The sequence below is a fragment of the Zonotrichia leucophrys genome, chromosome 12, assembly GCF_028769735.1.
Source record: "Zonotrichia leucophrys gambelii isolate GWCS_2022_RI chromosome 12, RI_Zleu_2.0, whole genome shotgun sequence".
Lineage (NCBI taxonomy): Eukaryota > Metazoa > Chordata > Aves > Passeriformes > Passerellidae > Zonotrichia > Zonotrichia leucophrys.
The window spans coordinates 18,339,609-18,356,975 of record NC_088182.1 but is presented as its reverse complement, the minus strand read 5'-3'; the positions used below and the strand labels follow the sequence as shown (position 1 = coordinate 18,356,975).

Sequence of the window (17,367 nt, the reverse complement as noted above, 5' to 3'; positions counted from 1 at the left end):
CTTGATTTTATAAGCATCTTGATACAAGAAGAGTACCTGTTAAAGAGTGCTTTTCTTTGCAGATAACCCAGATAACAGTTCAAACAAGTAATTCCAGACTCTTGAGATATATTTATCTTAAAACACAGAAGCAGTGTGTGGTGTAATGGTCACACACATCCATGTGCACATGGCGGACACGGAGCTGGATGTTAACAGCTCCAAAGCCGTCTCTGAGCCCACAGGACCTCGCAAGGGTGAAAAGCCATAGCCCTGAGCCTTGTTCTGTGCTGTGCAAACAAACCACACCCAGCGCAGAGCTGAGAGCAGCAGCCAGCCAGGCCAGCTGCGCTTCCTGGAGCTGAGGGCAGCGGCACCTGTTTGTTTCTGTAACAGGAATGCACAAAACCCGCAGAACTCAACACAAAATGTGTCACAAAACGTGCCTCTGCGGCGAGGATTCGGCCGAACACCGGCCTGTGCGATCCTGCGCCCGGGCAGGGACCGAGGGCTCCGCAGCACCGCGGGACCGGGACCGCGTGTGGGCCGGCACGGCACGGCCCGGCCCGGGGTGGTGGCACCGCCACACCGGGGACCTGCGGCCCGAACGGGTGTGTCGGAGCACCGATCCCTGCACGGAGCCGTCAGAGCCCGGCCGCGGGCGGTGCCGGGCGGAGCGGGCCGGGGTCGGGCCGATCAGGCAGGGGCGGTCCCGGCGCGGATCCAGCGCGGTCCCGGGGCCAGGCGGGGCGGGCCGGGCAGGGGCGGTCCCGGCGCAAATCCGGGCGGAGCGGGGCGGTCCCGGCGCGGTAACGGGGCCGGGCAGGGGCGGTCCCGGCGCAGATTCGGGCGGAGCGGGGCGGTCCCGGCCCGGTAACGGGGCCGGGCAGGGGCGGTCCCGGCGCGGGGCCGCGGCGGGCGCTGCGCTGCGCAGAGCCGGCTGCCCTCGGCCGTAGCGCGCCCCGCCATGCCCGGAGTGGCCGCGCTGGGCGCCGGCCCCGACCCCGAGGAGAGCTACGATTTCCTCTTCAAGCTGGTGCTGATCGGCGACGCCAGCGTGGGCAAGACCTGCCTGGTGCAGCGCTTCAAGACCGGGGCCTTCTCCGAGCGCCAGGGCAGCACCATCGGCGTGGACTTCACCATGAAGAGCCTGGAGATCCAGGGCAAGCGGGTGAAGGTGAGGGCGCTGGGCCCGCGGGGCTGCTCCGGGCCGGGCCCGGGCCGCCATCCCCGGCTGCCCGCAGGGACCCGGGCGGCACCGAGCGCGCCCAGGGCCGGGCCGGGCCGGTTCCGCCCAGAGCCGGGCAAGCCCTGGTTGAGCCCGGCCGCGGCAGCCGCAGCTGCAGCGCTCTCTGCTCAGGCTCCTTTCTGGGGTGTTTACAAGACAGAGGAAAGCTCAGCTGGGCTCCCGTGTTTTCAGAAAGGGATGTGGAACTGGTAGATTGAGAGAAGGTTCTTAAATTAGGCATGCTATTATCTTAAGACACTGTTTACAGGGTGTCACAGGAAGTGCCGGTTTCACGGTTCTTCAATAAACTCTAAATTTGACATCTGCTCTCTTTTTTTTCCTTTCTTTTTTCTTTTTTTTTCTTTTTTTTTTTCTTTTTTTTTTTTTTTATTATGCTGGAGGAAATCCGCTGGTTGTTAGGGCTAGAAAGAGCCCAGGACACGTACCCCGTGGATCTGTCCTCAGTTTCTCAGTGGCACACATTTCTGCAACTGTTTTCACCCTCTGAGCGCAGGAGTGCGAGTGAACAGTGGGGAGGAAATGTTTAAAGCATCTAGGTTTTATAGTAGATGCTTTAAACTGGGATCAGTCCCTTCACCATCCCCTCCAGAATGTGGTCCTGCAGCTATCCTTATCCCCAGTAGGACTAAAAAAGCATTTAATTCAGTCACTGCCTGGAGGAAGATGATGGAATTGTAAAGCTTGTGGTGGCACACAAATGCAGTGATGCAGTTTAGGCCTGTGTTTACCAAAGTAGGTGTCAAAGTCCTCTTGGTTTTTTTCATGTAAATTATCTTTGAGTATTAAGGTAAGTTGCAGAAAACAGAAATGAAGGCATTTTTAAGGAAAAGAGAGGGATTAGCAGTTGCATGGCCATGCCCTGCAGCAGTGTTTATTTCCTTGTTAGTGTCACACCTTTCCCTGTCACGCCCGCCTGGGGAGCTGAAGAGCAAACTCAGGTTTTCTGTTTGAGCTGGCGGTGCCTCTCCCACCCTTCCTGGCAATGAGGAGTGGGGCTTCTCCTTTAAGGTGGAAACCTGCCTCTGTTTAAATGCCGGGCACACAGAGAGTGACAAATGTGTCTGTTCCTGGTGCCAGGCACGGCAGGAGCGCCCCAGGAACCCAGCCAGACTTCCCAGGTGTGCATTTTCATATTGTCACTGCTTACACCTGGGTATTCCAGGATTAGCGGCCTGGCTGTAACAAAACCTGAGTTATTTCTAAGTGTTTTACCAAAAACAAGGCAGGAAGTTCAAGGTCTTGAAGCTTTCTTTTTGTTTGGGCTGTTCTGTACTTCCGCTTAGAAAAAAATGAGGAAAGCAGATATTGAAGAAGAGTATTTTAAGTGTTACTTTAGGGAAATTAATCCAACACTTGCTGATTGACCTTACAGATACTTTTGTCAGCTGCTGGGTCAGGGACACAACCTGAAAATGAAAGCATTTGCCTGGGGGGGTTTTTTTGTTTGGTCAGTTAAGATGTGGGGTGTGTGTGAGGTTTAAATCAGAGTTTTCCAGTTGGATTGAGATTTCAGAGCAGCCCATCTAACCTGGGTTAGCTTTGCTCAGCATGCTCTTGGAATCAGGAAATAAGGAAGCATTTCCTTGCCTCACAAAAGCAGGCCAGGTAATTGTCTGCTGCTTTGGTTTCCTTAGGGGTTTATGGTGCTCAGGACAGTATTGTTTTCTATTTAGCAAATGGTGCAGGAATGAGATAATTCCTGTTGTTGTAATGTTTTACAGGCTCATCTTAAGAAATTCCTTCAAAACTGAAGTGACGACAAAAACTTGTCCCCCCTCCCCAGTGGCCTGAACTTCATTTTTAGTCTGGCTAAGGGTAGCACTGCAACCCAACACTTATTTTGAGATTGAAGCAAACAATTTAAGGCTAAATGTGCCTCTCTGCTTCAAACTTCAGATGTTCCTGTCACAGTTACATAACATTTCTGAAACATTTGGAACGCAAGGATTTTAGGTCTCACTTTCTTTTGATGTGGAGTGTTGGTTTGTTTTTGTTTTTTTGATAAGGGAAAAGATGCCTGTTGGAATACTGAAGGTTAAGGTCTGCAAATAACTTTTTTTAAAATAATTTATGAAACTTGAGGCTTTCCTTGCACCTTGCAGCTGTGTTCTTTCAAGTGTCTCACGTGGAGTTCCACACACTGCTGGAGCTGACTAAACTTCATCTAGAAGGAGATCAGCTTTGTGAAATGTCTGCAGGCTGTCTTCATTTACATTTACAGAAACGTTCCAGTACATGCTGTTTGAAATTGTGGCATACTGCTTTCTCTAAAAGCAGATTTCTCTGAATCCTAGAGTGTGGACTGTAGTGCCTAAAAGTTGGTCTTGTTAATCACTTAATGCATAGTGATTAAAGTCCTATTGATAAAATAATTACTTGTTCTCTGAGTGATAGAAAAAATCTGGCAAACAGAACGAAAACGTTTTATAACTGTTATGTCACTGTAAGAAAAGATATTTATAAAATGCTGGAACCAACATTTTACATAATGATAGGCAAGGACATTCCTAAGTCCAAGTCCATAAATCATGGTTAGTAATAACAAAAGTATTTTTCGTTTGATGAATTACCTCCTGTGAGCTAATTAATTGCCTTTAATGCCTACTTTATGCTGTCAGTTTATAGTGTTTTACATAAAGTGTTTTTTCCTCTATCCCACAGTTTTTCTCCCTCAGTATAACTTTCAGAGAAAGTAGCAGGAGAGAAGAACAGTTGCAAACACATTCCTTTTACAGCAAATACTTCTTTATTTGAAGAGGTATTTAAGTTAAGAAGTACCATTGCACTTTTTCATTTACAGGCTTTTTCAGCTTATATGTTACCAAGATTATTTGTTTTGATTCAGGCCTCATGGCTGTGAACTGCATTCCTTTCAGAATGGCCCAAAATATATTTTGTGTCATGATCTGGCCAAATTGCCACTAATACAGAATTGTGTCTTGTTAAGTGTCCTGTCTCTTGAATGGGGATTTAATGACTTTGCTGCACAGATAAAGGCAGAGCTATTGGAAGCAATATTCTTTGATATCCAGAGGAAAATGTAGCTCTCTGTCAACTCCTTTCACACTCATAACCTGCATTCCCAAAAAAGAGGCATTCCTCATTCTCTGAAAATTGTGTAGGAAAACATTTGGATGGGGCAGTTTATCCTGCCTGCTCTATGAATATCACTTTAAATTGAAGTACAGTGCCACAGAGATGTTGCTTTTGGCAGAAACTGCCTGGATTAAGTTGCAAGGCTGTTTCAGTAAATGTTTTTAGGAGCAAGTGTTGTGATTTGCCAGCCTACAGGAATGTATGTTTTTGTTTGCCATTTGAGATGACAGGACTCAGACACAGCTGGTTAAGAGTCATTTAGCACAGTCTTTAGGTCCAGTTTCACTGCTGGGAAACTTTATGGAATTTTGCTGCAAAAGTGACATTTCTGTTTTTGCAAAGGAAGGTGTCAGCTGGAGGATGCACTTTGTCATTATTTATGCTGCTCCACAGGCAAAAGCACACCTGAACTGTGGTGCTTTAGAAGAATCAGGAAAGTACTTAATAAATTATGTAGGAAGTAAGGGAGGGAGAAATTATTTACTGTGTCTTGGGGCCATCTGTTAAGCATTAACCTTTGATAAAGAATATGTTGATCAATGCAGGAGCAGCCACTTTGGCCACATTTGATAATGGTCATTTACTGTGCTCTTTGGCCAACCTGCCACTCACATCCTCAGCATTTTCTCTGTCCCTGTAGTTCAAAATCTGCTTTCTGTAAGCCTGAGCAGACATCCCAGAATGGTCTCCCAGGGAACCTCCATGAGTTTTACCACCTTCTCTTTTCCTCTTACATCCAGCTGAAACACTCCTTGTCCCAGAATTTTTTGGGGTCTCTCACTGTTCTTTATGTGCCCCCGTGAGGAGTGTGGCTGTCCAAAAGGTTCCAAGCTGGGAGGAGATCAAAATAACCAGCTTTGTGAGTAAATGAGCATTCAGTGGTGAAACAATTAACATCTGTGAGTAATTGAGTAGTCAGTAGTGAAACAATGAGAAAGGTGGCTCCTTTATTCTGCCATATTCCTTCTGCACAAGGAGTATTTATTCCCTGTTCTCTTCTGTTCCTAGCTGTGGTCCCCCTGCCACCAATCTCTGATTTCATAGGTGTTTCTAATTAGTAGTTTCAAATGAGTTTAGCACAATTCTCCAGCAATGCCAGCTTCTCTCACACCAAAGGAGTTGCCAAAGTAATTACAAAATCAGGAACAGCTTTAAAAGGTTACTGAGTGACAGACTCGGTGGCTGCCATCATGTTATTTACAAAGCTGAAGCATTTAAATTAGCCATAAGTAATTAAATTAACCATAAGAAATTAAATATTAAGTATTATTATCAAGTAATAATTAAACTTTATTAAGTAGTATTAATTATTACTAAAATATTAAATTTTATTAATTGCATTCTGATTATTTTAATAAATAATATTCAAAATTAATAGTAATTATGTCATGTACAACATACATCATACACTTGTACAATACAAAAGAATACATGAGCATATCTTTTTTAGTAACCTGTAGCTAGTACAGTTCTTCTGGTATTTAACTTAAAGTGAGGGACTTTGAAATGAGAAAAATGAGTAATATTAAGACCACTTTTTTTTTTTTTCAAAGAGTTTTCAGTTGTTATTTTTTATCAAGAGTTATGTGCTTGTAAATACAGTTTAACAGAAATACTATATAAAACTTTTACTGTGTACAAGCTGGTTAAAGTTATAGTTGTGATTGGCATTTTTCATAGTTGTCATGGTTCTTTTTCAGTAGAAATCTGTGAAATTTATCTCTGTAGACATGCTGGAGAAAGTAGTGTTTACTTAGGATCAGAATTGGTATTTTTGTAATTACTTAAATTATATTTTTGACCGTGTATCAGACTGATTAATGTTACATGAAAATATTTTTCTTAGAATTTTCTAAAGATGCTGTCGAGCAAACTAGCTGTATTTTTCCTTTAGAAATACAACTTGCTTTATATTAAGTGATCTGGTTCATAATACCTCCTTGCTGTGTCTATAGTGTGTGTTCTTAATGCTAGAAGACATTATTCAAATTACAAACAATGTCCCCAGATAAGGTTTTCAAGCTTCCAAACTGAAGGGAGGGTTGTTCTTAGCTCAGTCACTCTGCACTTTTATTTACACCACAGGGAAAGTGTAAGCCAAAACAATTTTATTCCTTAATTCAAGTGTTTCCAATTTGTCTGTGCGCACAGAATCCCTCGGGCCCTTCCCAAGAGTTGGGTAATCATCATTAGCCTTTTCTAGCACTTGTCCTAATCAGGGGCTGAGATTGAACCAGCACAAAGGGCTGGTGGGAGACCTGAGTGCAGAGATCACCATAAACCTGCCCCCAGTTTCCTGCTCCCTGCTAATTGCTGCTGCCTGCTCTGAACCATTATCTGCTTCATTAATAACCATTGCTCTGTGCTTTTCTGAGTCCATCACAGTCCTTCCCCTGCCCTGAGAATCCTTTTTGCTGGGGTTGATTCCCTCTCAGCTGGATCTGAGTGCTTGCTTAGCACAGGAAATGAGATCTTATCAGCACAGCCTTTTCCAAAGGGAAATTTGCTGCTCAGAAATGCAGCACGCTCAGAAGATACACAGAAAACACTACTGTGCAAAAGAAATAAAAGGAAAAATGATTCCATATTATTTGGTATAAAATAGCACTGGCACATTGTGTTAAGTTGTTGATAACCCTTCAGAATAAGGAGATTCAGAGGGAGGGGAAACCATAAATAAAAAGTCCATGCCATGGGATTTAAAACCCCAGTAGTATTTGCTTATGTCCTGTTTCAGTGGAGATGCAAAATACAAAGAATGGCAGGAAAAGACAGGCAGTGGTCTCCCATTTATCAGCTGGGGATGGAGAAGTGAAAGTGCAACAGAACATAAATTTATAGCAGGAAGTTCTTTCATTTCAGTGTGACTGTATATTGAAGCCAAGAGCTTTGGAAGATTCAGAAAGGATTAGAGGTTTATACTGAGGATGAGGACATGCACAGTTACTTTAGATTAAAAGATCCTGGAATATAAGCCATCATGTTCCAGGACATCAGACAACCTATAAAACAATGGGATTTATGAAGAAATTCCCTATGAGCAGCATGCTGTGTTTGTCTCCTCTGAATTATTTGGTTTCTTCCTCTGGAACATCTTGTACTGGGAACTCCAACTCTGATACCAAACTCATAATTCTTATGTTGCTGGATTTAGGCAAAAGTATTTAACCAATAGTTTCTTCCTGCCCAGTTGTAATGTGTGTTTTACCACCCAGAAGAGGGCAGATGATGACACTGACAGATCCTTCACTGACTTTGTTGGGACCTAGGATTGCTGGCATTTTGTTGACACACTCTTTTATCTATATTCCTTTCATTGTCTGATATTTCCTTCTAAAGCAGCCTCAGTGCTCTCAGATTATGTGACCACATCCTGCTCCCTTTGTTCCTGCCCTGCACAACTGGCAGAGCCACAGAAGGTGTGGTGGCCAAAACCCACGTGCAGTGTCCGTGACCCAGCAGGTGACCTTGGCTGCAGGCTGGCACCCTGCTCTGCTGCCAAGGGTGACAAAGGGCTGGGCTGGGCACGCCAGAGAGCTCCAAAATCTGCCAGGAAACCAGGGTCCCAAGTGATGCAGGGACAAACTCTGAGCAGCCAAGTTCTCAGCATAGATTTACATATATATATATATGTATATAAATGTAGTTATTTTATATATGTCTGTATCAAGGTTCTCAAGCATGTGTTCTCATCCTTAGATCATGTACAAGAGGCTAGATGAACACAGGGCTAGAATGCATTGCACAGACAGGAGATTTGGATCAAGGCTCTTGGATCAAGTGCTGTCCCTTGGCTGAGGAGAGCAGCTGCCTTGTGTCACTGTGTGTCACTGTAGCAATGTATCTGAACACTCAGACTGCAGTGTGCACCAGCCATCCCCCTTGTAACTGTTACCAGAATTTTCTTAGGGCCCTCTAGAATTCATCAAGGTTACTAGGACATAAACTGTGCTAAAATAGTAGAGAAGAAGCTGAGAAACTGAATTCCAAGACCACAAGAAAGAGCAGAGAGCCACTGGGCTGTGACCAGTCCCATCTTCTGAGAGGTGCATGCAGAACACGTGGACAGGCAAAGGCACTGATAGGAAATGTGTGATCAGTGTGTGCAGCTGGGTTAGTGCATAATGCAAACAATACATGGCTTCTGCTTAATCATAGTGGTCACTTGTCCAGGAGTGCTGAGTTCCCCACGTGTCCCTGTGTGTCACTCTGTGTGTGGTTATTAATTGTTGTGGTGTTGTGAGGGTCCCCAGGACGAGGTGAGAGATGAATCTGACTCCATATTTCTTAGAAGGCTAATATTCTATTCTATTCTATTCTATTCCTGCACTAAAGAAAGAGAAAGGAGACATCAGAAGGCTGGCAAAGAATGATAGTAAAATCCCCTGACAGACCAGAGTCTGACACAGCTGGACTGGGATTGGTCATTAATTAAAAACAATTCACATGGGACCAATCAAAGATGCACCTGTTGGTAAAGCAGCCTCCAAACCACATTCCAAGCAATCAGATCATTTTTGTTCACATTTCTGAGGGTTCTCAGGAGAAAGGTCCTGGCAAAGGGATTTTTCATAAAATATGACAGTGACCCTGCTGTGTCCTGCAGTTGCAGATCTGGGACATGGTGGGCTAGGAGAGGTTCAGGGTGTCCCTGTGTGTCACTGTATGTCGTGTGTGACCCTGCTGTGTCCCCCAGCTGCAGATCTGGGACACGGTGGGCCAGGAGCAGTTCAGGGTGTCACTCTGTGTCCCTGTGTGTCCCTGTGTGTCACTGTGTATCCCTGTGTGTGACCCTGCTGTGTCCCCCAGCTGCAGATCTGGGACACGGCGGGCCAGGAGCGGTTCAGGACCATCACGCAGAGTTATTACCGCAGCGCCAACGGGGCCATCCTGGCCTACGACATCAGCAAGAGGGGCTCCTTCCTGTCCATCCCTCGCTGGATCGAGGATGTCAGGAAGTACGCTGGCTCCAACATCGTGCAGCTGCTCATCGGTGAGTTGGGAATGCCCCTGCTTGTGCAGTGTGGCCTCAGGTTTTGGTTCTGCTTGGATTAAGGTGTGTGCAATAACCTGATTGGAAATTTTACCAAAGGAGCTGGTTCACTGGAGCAGAGGAGTTTTGCTTTGCTTGACTTCTTTGAATCCTTTGCATCTCATTTAATGGAGAACTGGGATGCCCAGGATTTCCCAGTTCTGAAGCACAGCTGCTGTGGAGTCCCTTCCCCTTCCCCATCCTAGCAAGCTGATGTGTTTTGGTGAGTTGGAGCACCCACCCACTTGAGCAGACAGGGAATTTTGGAAGGACTTTGGGGCAATCAGAGTTTGTCAGTTCTTTGCTAGAAGTTCTGCTTTCCAGCCCAAAAAGTTTTGGGCTGAGTTTTGGACTCAGATGTGGCTCTTGGGGCCTGCAGAGCTGCTAATACAAGAGTAGAACCATTCTGGATTTCCCTAGGAATCAGCAGACAGCTGCTGTTTTCACAGAATGGTTTTAACTTCAATTTCTAGCCTGTTCCCTTCTGTTAGGGTCTACAGGCACCACTCTTTGGTTACTTTTCCTGTTCTTTATGGGTAACAGAGGAATACAGATTGGAAAGGGCTGGGGAGGGTTATCCAGTCCAGGCTCCTGCTCACAGAGTCACGCTGGTCAGGGCCTTTTCAGTCACATTTTGAAAACCTACAGAATGGAAATTTTTCAGCTTCCTTGGGCAACCTCCTGCCAAGCCCTTCCTGTGGCACAAACAAGCAAATACAAATCCCTGTGTTGTTCCCTTTCCCTCCAGGAAACAAGTCTGACCTAAGTGACCTTAGAGAGGTTCAGCTGGAGGAAGCGCAGACCCTGGCTGAACGCTATGACAACATCATCTGTGCCATAGAGACCTCAGCAAAGGACTCCAGCAACGTGGAGGAGGCCTTTGTGAAGATGGCCACCGAGCTGATGATGAGGCACGGAGGGCCCATGTTCAGTGAGAAGAACACTGACAGCATCAAGCTTGACAGCAAAGACGTTGTGGAAGGCTGGGGGTGTGGTTGCTGATAAGAGCTAGCTGATATCCCTAACTTTACTGGAGTTTAGATGGTGCTTCACCCTAATGCTGAGTAGCATGGTAGCCATATTCTCCTCCTCCTCCTCCTCCTGTGAAACCAGCAATTTTGTAGAAGTTAGACACAATCCTGTTTGCTTTAGTGTCTTATTTTTAAAAAGGGACTTTGGAGAGGTGGTCCGTAAAGTCAAACCCTCTGAAAAACCTACTCAACATTTGTCCCCACGGTTTTATTTTCTGTAACCTTCATACGAGTTACAAAAATGGAGGAAATGACTTTGAAGTTGGTGTTTTGGGGTGGGAACACGTTTGGCTGGGGAAGAGACTGATGCAAACCCAAAGGTCTGAGCATTTAGCATGGCACTGTGGCAAAGGAGGTCGCTTTTGGAGCAGGCAGTCTTTACAGTGTCTCTTCAAATGCTCCGCACTCCAGCAGTGACCAGGCAGTGTCAGTGTCTGATAATGGTATTTCAAGGGCCAGAAGAGCCAAGATTTTGATTTCAGGACCAAATAGCAGTCTATGGATTGCTAGCTGCTGTTGGAGCAGGCCCAGGTGGGGGAGCTTCTCTCAGGTTTTGTCGCCATTTGAAGTTTTAACAGAAAGCAAAACCAGCCTGAGCGCTGTCACTGGAGCAGGGGGGTGATTTAAAGCAGCCTTGAGGAGAGGGAAGATGCATTTCATTGCCTGTTGTTTGCACAGTGGTAGCTCCTCTTTCCATGTGGAAGCATCACTGAGATTTTGCCCTCAGGTCTCATCGTTTCATTCCACAGCTCGAGCCCTGCCCCATGGAAACAGGAGCTGGAGAAAGCTTGACCTGGCTGTAGCCAAGATCTCCTGCCACGTGCCTGATGGTCAAACACATTCATTCTGTCAGGCATTTGGTGTTACATCACCAGAGTGCATCAGTGGCATAAGTGGATTTGATTTTTTTATTGGTTTTGTTTTTTAAACCATCTCTTTAAATACTGCATGGGCACATAATGGGAAAGAAGACCTCAGAATAGCTGAGAAGTGCATGAGTGCAGAGAGACCAGTGTCTTTTTGAGTGATTCCTTCCCAGCTTTGTACCCAAATGTCCCCCTCTCCCTATCACAAGTTACCACTTGCTTTTCATTTCTCTAGAACTCAGCAGGAAAAATCTTTCATAGTGGATCAAAAGTCTACATAAAATAAAATAAATTTCATAATGCTGTTCTTTCAGATGCAGCTCTGTAGAGTCCCTTGTAGGTGTAGCTGAGGTCCTGATGGATTCCTCTGCAGTTTCACTCTCAGGCACCTTACAAAAGTGGATTTGCAAAGAGAGCAGGAGCAGCAATATTTTAAACTCTGCAGAGGTGTTCAGGTATGGCAAGGGAATTTTGCAATCCTGATAATTGGGAGGAGTCACTTTCAAGAAGCACCATTTGAAGGGAATGTCTTGTCTCTTTGAAAAATCCAGGTCAAAAAGGACTTGAATTGTTTTGCTCTGAGGGCTGCACCAGTTCAGTCATCCAACATATCCAGTGTCATGAAAACTAGGAAGATTTAGGAAAGGGCTAATGGATACCAATTTTATTCCTATTCATCTTCCTGTAGCAAATATTGAACCAATCTCTGCTCTTTCTGTTTTTTTTAAACTGTGAGGTAGATAACTGAGGAGTGATGTGTGCTTTGTAGCCTGTTTGCTTCTATCTAAGGGGTTAGATTTTAAATTTTATAGCTGTGAGAATGAAAAGGCCTTAAATTTTTCAACTAGTGTAGTTTTCACAATTCTGGTATTTTCTGCAGAAGGGCAGGCTGAGCTGCAGTACTTGGTAGTGCTTTTGGATGGTTTTCCAGGATATTCCTGCTTCCAAAGACAGTAGGCAATAAATGCCCAGTTAGGCAGTTGGGAGTTTGAAATTGGGAATGGGAATTTTCCAAACCCTGGAGCTGTTGGTGAATTCCCTACGTTCTGCTCTCAGCAGAAACTGTGAAGTCAGTCCAAGCTCAGACTGAGTGCTGGTGGCTGCTTTTGCTGCTGTGAGGCCCTTCAGGCACAGAATATTTGCAGATATTTGATTTTCTGTCATGACCCATTGCAGTTTGTGCCTGCAGGTCGTGGTCCTGCTGGAGCTGGGACCCCCAGATGAGCTCAGCCCACTTCCTGCAGCATCAGTGCCAAATTTCTGACTGCTGGGAAAAACCCACTTGCATTTGAGAGCAGTATTGCTACTTCTCAGAATGAAATCCATAGTTTACATAGCAACTCATCCTAAAACTGGAACAAGAAGCAAATGAACATAAATCCTGCTTCCAGTGCAGCCAGTGAGTGATTGTGTTTTTACAGTAGATGAAGAACTGAGGAATTAGTGATCCATTTTCTTAATTTTGAGGTTTGTTTAGTGAATAAGTAGAATTACACCAGGCACTACCATTTTCATTACAATTTGCCTGGATTTATCTCTTAAACTGGGCTTGAAGGGTGAGGCTCTGCCTGCAGGTCAGTCTGGTTCAGTTAGAAAATGTGCAATACAGCAGCAGAGATTTGTTTGCTGTACTTCAAATGAAGGCACCAATTCTAATTCGTTTTCAGTTTCCTGCAGAAAACTAAAACCATGGCTTTAAATCAGTTTTGTCTTTCAACTGTTGGCTCTTCTGTCTTGTAACAAGTGGAGTACAAGTTTGCATGCCCTCCTAACTGAACAAAAGAAATAGAAGAAGACTTAGTTTATTTTCAGTTTTTAAAGAAAAAAGACTTGGTTTATTTTTAATTTTTTTTCAGAAGAAACCCAACAACCTGGTTTCTTTTTTAGATTAGCAGCTGGTGGTGCTTGGGCTGTCAGTAGTTAAAGTTTATTTTCATTACCAAACCCTTCCTTTGTTCACTGCCCACCAGGCTGGGAGCTCCTTGACCAGAAATAAACAGAAAATGTGGAGATTTTCAGTGCTGTGCTGAAGGTTTTATCAAACCTGGGACTCTCACCCAGCCATGGAATTCAGGAATTAGGTTGGTTTAACTCCATTAATCCTATTGAAACCAAAAGGGTACCTGGGTGGAGAGGGTGAGGAGCAATAAACCTGAGATTTATGGGTAAAAAGCTGAGTTTCACCTCTGAGGGTACAAATGGGCACTGATGTACATCAAGTGAATAATTCAGTAGTGCTTGCTCAGAGTTCACAGCACCAACATTTGCCAGGAAATCTGTTTACTGCCAGTTGAACATTAACAAGGCTATGGTGCAGCAATTGCTTTTAAGCAGATCCCCTTGGCTGATCATGTATTTGCATTAGTATTTATCATTTCTTTTTGGCAGGACCAAAGTGTGCAAAAATATTACAGAAGCACAGGAGGGGACATTGATCTCTGCCTTGTAGCACTTGGGAGTGGAATGCAGAGGCAGATACTGAAATGAAATCATCAGCAGAATGTGGTTCCCAGGAGCCTTTGTTACCCTTTGTATTGATTTTAAGCTAATTTTATCTCCAGTTTCTCATCCAGTCCATCATCATGGATGGAACTTGTACAAATATTTATAATTACATCAATATGAAACCAAATGTCAGCCCAGAAACCTGCTAATGTTTGCTTTGCAAAGCAAAATTTGAGAAATATGAGAATACTGAAGAACAGGGGAGAAGTCCTGATGATTTTCGTACTCTCACTGTACTGGCAAGCAGGTTTTTCAGGGGGAAAAATTCAAATGAAGCCAAACTAAAACCACTGATAGCTCTCCTGTTAGCTATTGCTGATACATTTCCAAGAATTTCACCAAAAGGGGAACTTTTGTTCCTTTTGGGTGCCTGGGCTGTCATATGTGAAAACAAGGGTTGGGGGATTGTCCTTTGGACATGGCATGCAAACTTGTCCTGGAAACTTGAAGACATTTTTTAAAAGTGAGCCAGGAGCTGAAAAGGTCCCGACCTTTAAAGGAGCAGAATTCACACAGCCAGAAAGCTGCAGGCAGAGGCCTCCCAACGTCTTCAAAAGCATCTCGGTACCTTTGCAAATAAAGCACAAATCTTGTGTGGAAGTGGTTTTGCACTAAAGGGAAATAATTATCAGAGAAAAAAAAATCATTAATGTGAAAGGCAGAGCATCTTGATTATTCTGCATTTTTCATGTTCATTTCCTAGTTCAATGCTGTGCATAAGTAAGATTTTTTTCCCTTTATAAATGATATTAAAATAGATAAAGTGTGAAAAGTAGTTTGATACTTGACAAAATAAATGCTTTCTTAGGAGAGTGATAATATTGATGAGGAGAATAACTTTGCTGATGGGGTTTGGTGGTGCAGTGTCAGGGATTCCCCACAGGGTTGTGTTGGAATGATGTGAGACACAAAAACCATTCCCAAAACAGGGGAAGCCAGTGGGGGACACCAGACCCTGTCCTGCTTGCCAGCAAATACAGGCTGGTACTGAGCAGAAGGTGAATTTAGTTCTTTGTAACTGTTTGTAAAGATTTCTGTTTCAGATTTCTGCTGGGCAGATGTGCTCTGTGCTGTCGGGCAGATTTTCCCTCTCCTGTGCCTCGCTGAGATCTGCCAGGTGAAATCCCACGAGTGCAGAGCAGGGAGCAGCCCAGCCAGTCTGGCTCACACACACCTCTGGGGGGGAAGGAAAAAATCTCTAATTCATATTGAATTCATTCACTGCATTCCAAAATTATTTGAGGGGTTTGGGTGATAACAGTGTTAAAATGGTTCTGCATTTTCTGGGACAAATCTGTTGCTTTTCAGGGTTTCTTCGAGAGATGCAGGCTGTACATTTCTAATCATCAGTAACTGTTTTGCTTTTAAACTTTCTTATCTCAATACTGACTAAATGATTTGGAATTTGAGGAGACAAGGGAGCAAGCTTGCGTACTACAGTAATTTTTTATACTTTACCTTCATCTATTTATGAATTTATTATGAGAAGTATTTTTAAACATGAAACCTGCTTTTGTTGTGAATTTTAGCAAAGTAGTGGATACATTGTACTGTGTATCATTAAAAAAGGTTTAATTAAAGTAAACATTTGGCAATTAATACCTTTTGTTGTTATTTTATGCATGTACCTTGTGGTATATGATCAGAAACAAAATCAATTTTAGGAAATGATGTATTCTATCCTACAGTGATGTATGGTCTGCTTTTACCAAGGATATGACCTAATGTACTCTTAATTAAACAAATGGTGCTGAACTAACTTCCTCTTACCCTCCAAATGTCCATCAGCTCCAGCAATGCACTTCCAACTGTTCCACTCAGCAAACTCTCCAGCAGAGCTGTGTGGGAGGTGAAGAATGAAACCCGAAAAGCTCAGTGTTGGAGACGTGCAGACAACCCTCCCAGTGCTTGCAATTGAGTGTGAACAATGCTGCACCTCCCCAGGGGAGTGTTTACATCCTGGACTTGATTGAAGTGCTGTGGATTTAACAAAGCAACACCCCTTTCTCTTTGCTTGGGAGTTGGTGATCCACAGGAGCCAAATATTGAATTTCTTGGTGTGCACTGTCTGCTGCTTCAGTAACAGCCTCAGGTGCCAAAGGGGAGTTGTCAGGCTCTGGAGCTGCCTCCTCAGGGTGCTGCTGCAGCTGGATTTGTCACTGAATTCTCTTTATGGACTCATTTTTACTGTGACTGCCCTGGCAGGGTGTGCTGGGGGGAATTGGTGAGAAATGGAAACAGTGAAGGCATCACTCAATGAGTAACATCTGCTCCTGGGAGGGACTGACCTGCATTTTCTCATCTTCTGCACATTAAACTGGAGCTTCTGTGTGGGCAAAAAAACCCAGCTTTCCCTTTTAATAGCTTGTTGTAAGTGCATGTGATTCCCAGAAATGATTTCCCATTTCTGGGAACTCTCCCTGGAATTCTCCAAGACTGAAATAGTTTGGATACGAGAGATCTACACACACTACAACCATTTTTCATTTGCTGTGGTGACCTGACCTTTCACTATGTAGTTTGTACCTCCAAAAAAATACCTGTATTTTTTATAGTTTAAGTTTGCTTAATATTTTGTAGTTCATACCTTAAAAAAAACAAAAACCAATAAAAACCAACAACAAAAAAAAAAAACCCCAAAACTCCCCCCAAAAAAACCCCAAAACCCAAAAAAACCCACACACACACAAAAAGAAAAAAAAAAACAAAAACCCAAAAAAACCCAAACCTGTATATTTTATAGTTTAAGTTCACTGAATATTTTTCCTCCACATCTATGGGCAGAAGGTTAGCTGTTAAACTAGCAGAAAGCATTTTCCCGGATACAATTCCATAAAACAAGACACCAATCCCAAATCCTATAGAAAATCAGATTCTGAGATTCTTACCTGTACACCAGGTGCTGCTTCTGCTTCAGGAACAGATCAATAAATAAAGCAATAAATAAATCAATCACCTGCTGGCTGTTAAACTGCAAGGCATGTTTACCATGATCCCAGAACTGAATTCTGAGCTTTGCATAAAAACCAACACAATGCAGGGAGGAGAAGTTTTAGTTAAGACCTGCTGAGTGCCAGGTGGTCTGAATTACACAAATTAAAGCAATCTTTACACAAAGTAAACCCACCTGTGCTCTTTGGAATATGCACTCATCTGTTTTACTCACAGGAACACTTTGCTGAAACTTGTAAGTGTGCAGCCTGTTTCTGTCAATGTTGGAAACAGGATTTATTTCATCACCCCAGAACTCACCTTGTCCAGACAGAAGAGTTTACCACAGGCTGTGTGAGATGTGCTGTGGTATCTGTTAGTCCCCATTTCTGTACAGGTTACAGAGCACACAGGGCACCACTGAGTTCCAGAGAAATTCCTGTAGTAATCCCAGTTTCCCCCCTTTACACTGATGGAAGGAGATTTCCACCTCTTTTGGCAGCTGCTTTCTGTGTGTAGTTTTATCCAGGTCACTATTTCTAAAATTTCCTTTCTTTTCTTTCCATCTGCTGTTTTTTCAGCATTTTGGCTTTTTCAGGGTCTGCCTCTCACCAGGCTGGAGCTCAGTCCATGGAGCTGGAGAATCTGGAATACTCTGAGCCTTGGAGGGTTTTAGAT

At 44.0% G+C, this 17,367-nt stretch overlaps 1 protein-coding gene across 1 annotated transcript; it reads left to right on the top strand.

Moving 5' to 3' along the window:
- The first annotated feature begins 884 nt into the window (after positions 1-884).
- Positions 885-16,375, top strand: RAB43 (RAB43, member RAS oncogene family). Its single transcript, XM_064723806.1, has 3 exons — positions 885-1,156; positions 9,134-9,317; positions 10,105-16,375. Exons 1-3 carry the CDS (start codon positions 947-949, stop codon positions 10,356-10,358), a joined length of 648 nt encoding a protein of 215 aa, XP_064579876.1. The 5' UTR covers positions 885-946; the 3' UTR covers positions 10,359-16,375.
- Positions 16,376-17,367: the final 992 nt, after the last annotated feature.

Coding starts and splice junctions, on each gene's coding strand:
- RAB43 (XM_064723806.1), top strand. CDS start 947: ATGCCCGGAGTGGCCGCGCTGGGCGCCGGCCCCGACCCCGAGGAGAGC. Junction 1,157..9,133: donor TCCAGGGCAAGCGGGTGAAG/GTGAGGGCGCTG, acceptor TGTGTCCCCCAG/CTGCAGATCTGGGACACGGC. Junction 9,318..10,104: donor CATCGTGCAGCTGCTCATCG/GTGAGTTGGGAA, acceptor CTTTCCCTCCAG/GAAACAAGTCTGACCTAAGT.